The 3,587-nt window shown below is 67.3% G+C and overlaps 1 protein-coding gene across 1 annotated transcript in view; it reads right to left on the minus strand.

The window, feature by feature from the left end:
* Positions 1–1,001, minus strand: part of NR5A1 (nuclear receptor subfamily 5 group A member 1) — a 29,089-nt gene extending 28,088 nt beyond the window's left edge. The window contains exons 1-2 of the mRNA XM_014526556.2: positions 964–1,001; positions 738–843 (exon numbers count right to left, since the gene is read on the minus strand). Coding sequence (XP_014382042.1) covers positions 738–843; positions 964–1,001 — 144 coding nt within the window. The remainder of the gene's footprint in view (positions 1–737; positions 844–963) is intronic.
* Positions 1,002–3,587: the final 2,586 nt, after the last annotated feature.

A 3,587-nucleotide genomic window follows, 5' to 3' on the forward strand; every position in this document is an offset into this window, starting at 1 on the left:
CGGCGGCCCGTGGGGAGCGCACAGCCCTGCCCTGCCCTGCCCCCGCCGCACCGCGCAGGGCTGCCAGGGGCAAGGGCCCGCTGTGCCCTGTCCTGCCAGGGCCACGAGAGGCGGTGACGAGGGAGGGGAAGGACACTACAGGGGCACCCGGACTTGAGCCTCGCCTGGCACCGTGCGCCCCTGCGAGCGGGGCTGTCTAAGTCCCAGCAGTGCATCCCACCGCGGCCCCAGGACCCGGGAGCCAGGCGGGGAGCCCCGCACGCAGACCCCAGCCCGGCTGCCTCCGTCTTGCATAAACTCTGTCCCTTGCACAAACGCTCCCGGTTTGCTCGTGCAGGGTCCAGGCCCCCAGCCTGGGCAATGGAGCCTGCCAAATCTCACCCTCTCCGGTAACCACCAACCTCCCCGTGTGCAGCCACTGGGTCCTGAGCTGGGGCTGGTTCTCAGCCCACAACCTCTTCCCCCTCCCCAGCCCCGACTCCACGAATGCCCTTGTGCCAAGGGGCCGCGTGCCCTCGCGGCCCTACGTCAAGCTGCGTGCACCGAACTCCTCCGCCTGCCTCCCAAGGAGCAGGCCTCCCTGCCCTCAGCCCTGCCAGGGTCAGGCTGCCGCAGGTCACGGCTGGGCAAGCCCCGAGGGCATCCAGGCGGGCCCTTTGGACAAGGGGGAGCAGATGCTAACATCTGGCATCCCCCTGGAGGGGGCGGGGGGCGGCTGGAGCAGGCCAGAGGCTCACCTGCGGGTCACGCTCAGCAGCCGTGCTCCCAGACTTGGCCTCCCTCTTACTGAGGCTGAGACCTGGGATTCCCCCTGGGCCCGGGCCGGACCGGGGTAGGGCCCAGCTCGGAGGGACGGAGCAAAAAGACAGGGGGAGACGTACCTGGATAGCGCCGCTCTCTCTTGCACGGTGGGACCTCCAGGTACCTGCAGACCAGGCAGAACGGGGTCACACGCGCCGTCACATGTGGACGGTGTTTCTACATCGCTTCAGGGGCTGCATGGGACCGAAAAGAGCAGGACCCCGCTGCCCCCAGCGCTGGAGGAGCGGAGCCGGGGAGCGCGGCGGGGAGCTGCAGTGCAGCCCGTCGGCCCTAGAGGGAACCCGTCGGCACCGCTGCCCAGCTCAGCCGCGGCAGTCAGCTCCACACCGGCTCCCCAGGCCCTGGCACTGCCATGCAGCTGCCCCTCGCCACCTCCCCTGACTTGCCAGGAGCCAATGCACATCACCCCATGCCCCGTGCTTTGTGCTTTCCTTGCCGCTTCTGTGCTCGCTCTGAGACCAGGAACTGGAAACACGAGGGACAAGTCACTCTCCAGGTGTAGAGCCCCTGCACCAGGGGGTAGGATTGCAGCTGGGGATGGGGGCCGAGCAGCCAGGACCCCTGGGCTCTCCACTAGCTCTGCTGCTGCCCGGCGCGTGAGGTGCCTGGGGCAGGCCAGTTAGCCCATCAATACCAGGGGGGAGAGACTGGTGTTGAGCTCCTGGCCCAGCAGCCAGCCCTTGGCAGCACCGTGCTTTGAGATCCTCCCATGAAAGCGGCCAGGGAAGTGCTACGTGCATTGTAACGTGTGAAAACTCCAGCCAGGGACAATTAACAACAGAAGTAATGACAGCCACTTACCTGCGGCACCTTGCTCCGCGTGCCGTAACTAATGCAAATCGAGTCTCGACCCCCCGGATTAATGGCCGTTATTCAATGCCAGTATTTAATTCATTGCTTCACTTTTAGAGACACTTCATGAAACCTTTCGTGATCGCAACAGTTTGCTACCGAAACGCTAATGGGCACTGTACATTTTTTACTGATCAAGTGGGTTTTGTTCTGTTAATGGGAGTTTGCTGCTTGCAAAAGCAAATAGGAAGCTCGCTCCGCAATTACCTCGTCCAGTTCTATTGGAGCCAAGATGGGAAACGAGGCTCTGCGTGCAATCCCCGAAGGTCCCCTTCTCCCTGCGCACAAAAGAGGCAGCATCGTAACCTTAGAGCTGAACCAGCCGTGATGGGGGCACCGTCTCCGGTGGCTGCAGACGACGGGCCCGGAGCAAACGCCGGGACCCGATCCCGGTGCATGCGGAGAATCCTGCCCGGGGCGTCCTCGCGCGCCTCCATCGGCAGCTCAGCACTTTCCTTCCCCTGGGCACGCGCCCGCCGCGCTGCAACGCAGCCGTCAGTGGAACAGCCGGTGCCATCGGGCCGAGCACCCCGCCTGCACCCACACCCGACCCGCTGCGAAAGCAGAAGGGCTTGCCCAGGAGAGACCCCAGCCCACTGCAGAAGTGACGGCGCCGTGCCGGGTTCTCCAACACAGCACCCTGGGGAGACGGCAGCACCCTGCTCTCAGGTGCCCAGGGCAGCGAAGGGGCTGAGGCCTCATTCTGACATCAGCCTGGTGCTGAGCGAGCTGGGGCTGGGGCTTGCGCTTCGGCCCGTCCTCAGCCTCAAGTGCAACCATCCCCTGTGCCAGCCACGTCCCGCGGCTCCTCCCAAAGCCTCGTGGCCCAGTGCAGCCCCGGGGCCCAGGCCTCTTGCACTGGCACGTGGGCACCGCCCGGGCCCGTGCCCACTGGGAAGGGGCAGCGCGGCCACCATCGCTGTGGAAGCTGCGGGCTCGGGAGACATGCAGCAAACAGGAAGCAGAGCCCGGTGCGGGGGACCGCTCCACCGCCGCCACCGCAGCCGGGGCTCTAATTATAGCCGGGCGCGGGCAGCAGCCGTCGGCTTTTGCTGGAGGAAGGAAAACTCCCCTTCGCCGCGCAGCCGCTCAGCGGTGGGCCATCACGTCCGGCCCAGGGCCCGGGGAAGGGCTGAAACACTAGACGAGGGACCGGCCGGCCGCTAGGCCCTGACGGGGGAAGAGCCCAACGAGGACTGAGAACTGGGAGTGTGAACCCGGAGGGTTTTGCTTGTGCAGCCAATGCCCTCTTGGGTACCCGGGGGCAGGCCCCGAGCCGGCTCCCAGCAGCGCGTGGCAGCCAGGCGTGCGGGTGGGCCTGGCCCCACGTCCCTCCCTCGGCCGCGAGAGGCTGGGAAGCAGCTGGAGCCGCGGTGCAGCGCGGGTCAGGGTCCCGGCGCTCCCCGGGGAGGGAGCCGGCTCCGTCAGCAGGGCGGAGCTGCGACGGCACAGCCCAGCCGCCCTGCTCGGCCCCGGGCCCCAGCCCTCCCAGGGGCTGGCCGAGGCGAGGGCTGGAGAGGGGGCCTCGCACCAGCAGCTCGTGCAGGACAAGCCCTGGGCGCTGACCGAGGGCACATGCACACCACGGCGGCTGCCACGGGACCCCGGGGCCCCCAAGCAGACCCCACGCGGGGCCCGGGGAGAAGGGTCTCGTGGTGTGGCAGAGTCCCAGGCGGCCTGTCACCCAGCCTGGGGCATGGCCAGCATGGGAGGCCTTTTACCGGATGGGTTGGCCATGACCTTGATGGCCCCTGGGATGTACTCACTCAACAGGCGCTCGCTCCACGCCACGCAGGCGGCACCCGGGACCTCTCGTTAGCGCCTCCAAAGCAAAACTCCCAACGAACTCGCTTCGGCCGCGCTCACGGCCCCATCCCACCCGGAAAGGGATGGGGGGGGGGGGGGGGTGGTAC

Source organism: Alligator sinensis, unplaced genomic scaffold (assembly GCF_000455745.1).
Source record: "Alligator sinensis unplaced genomic scaffold, ASM45574v1 scaffold611_2, whole genome shotgun sequence".
In the NCBI taxonomy this organism is placed as follows: Eukaryota; Metazoa; Chordata; order Crocodylia; family Alligatoridae; genus Alligator; species Alligator sinensis.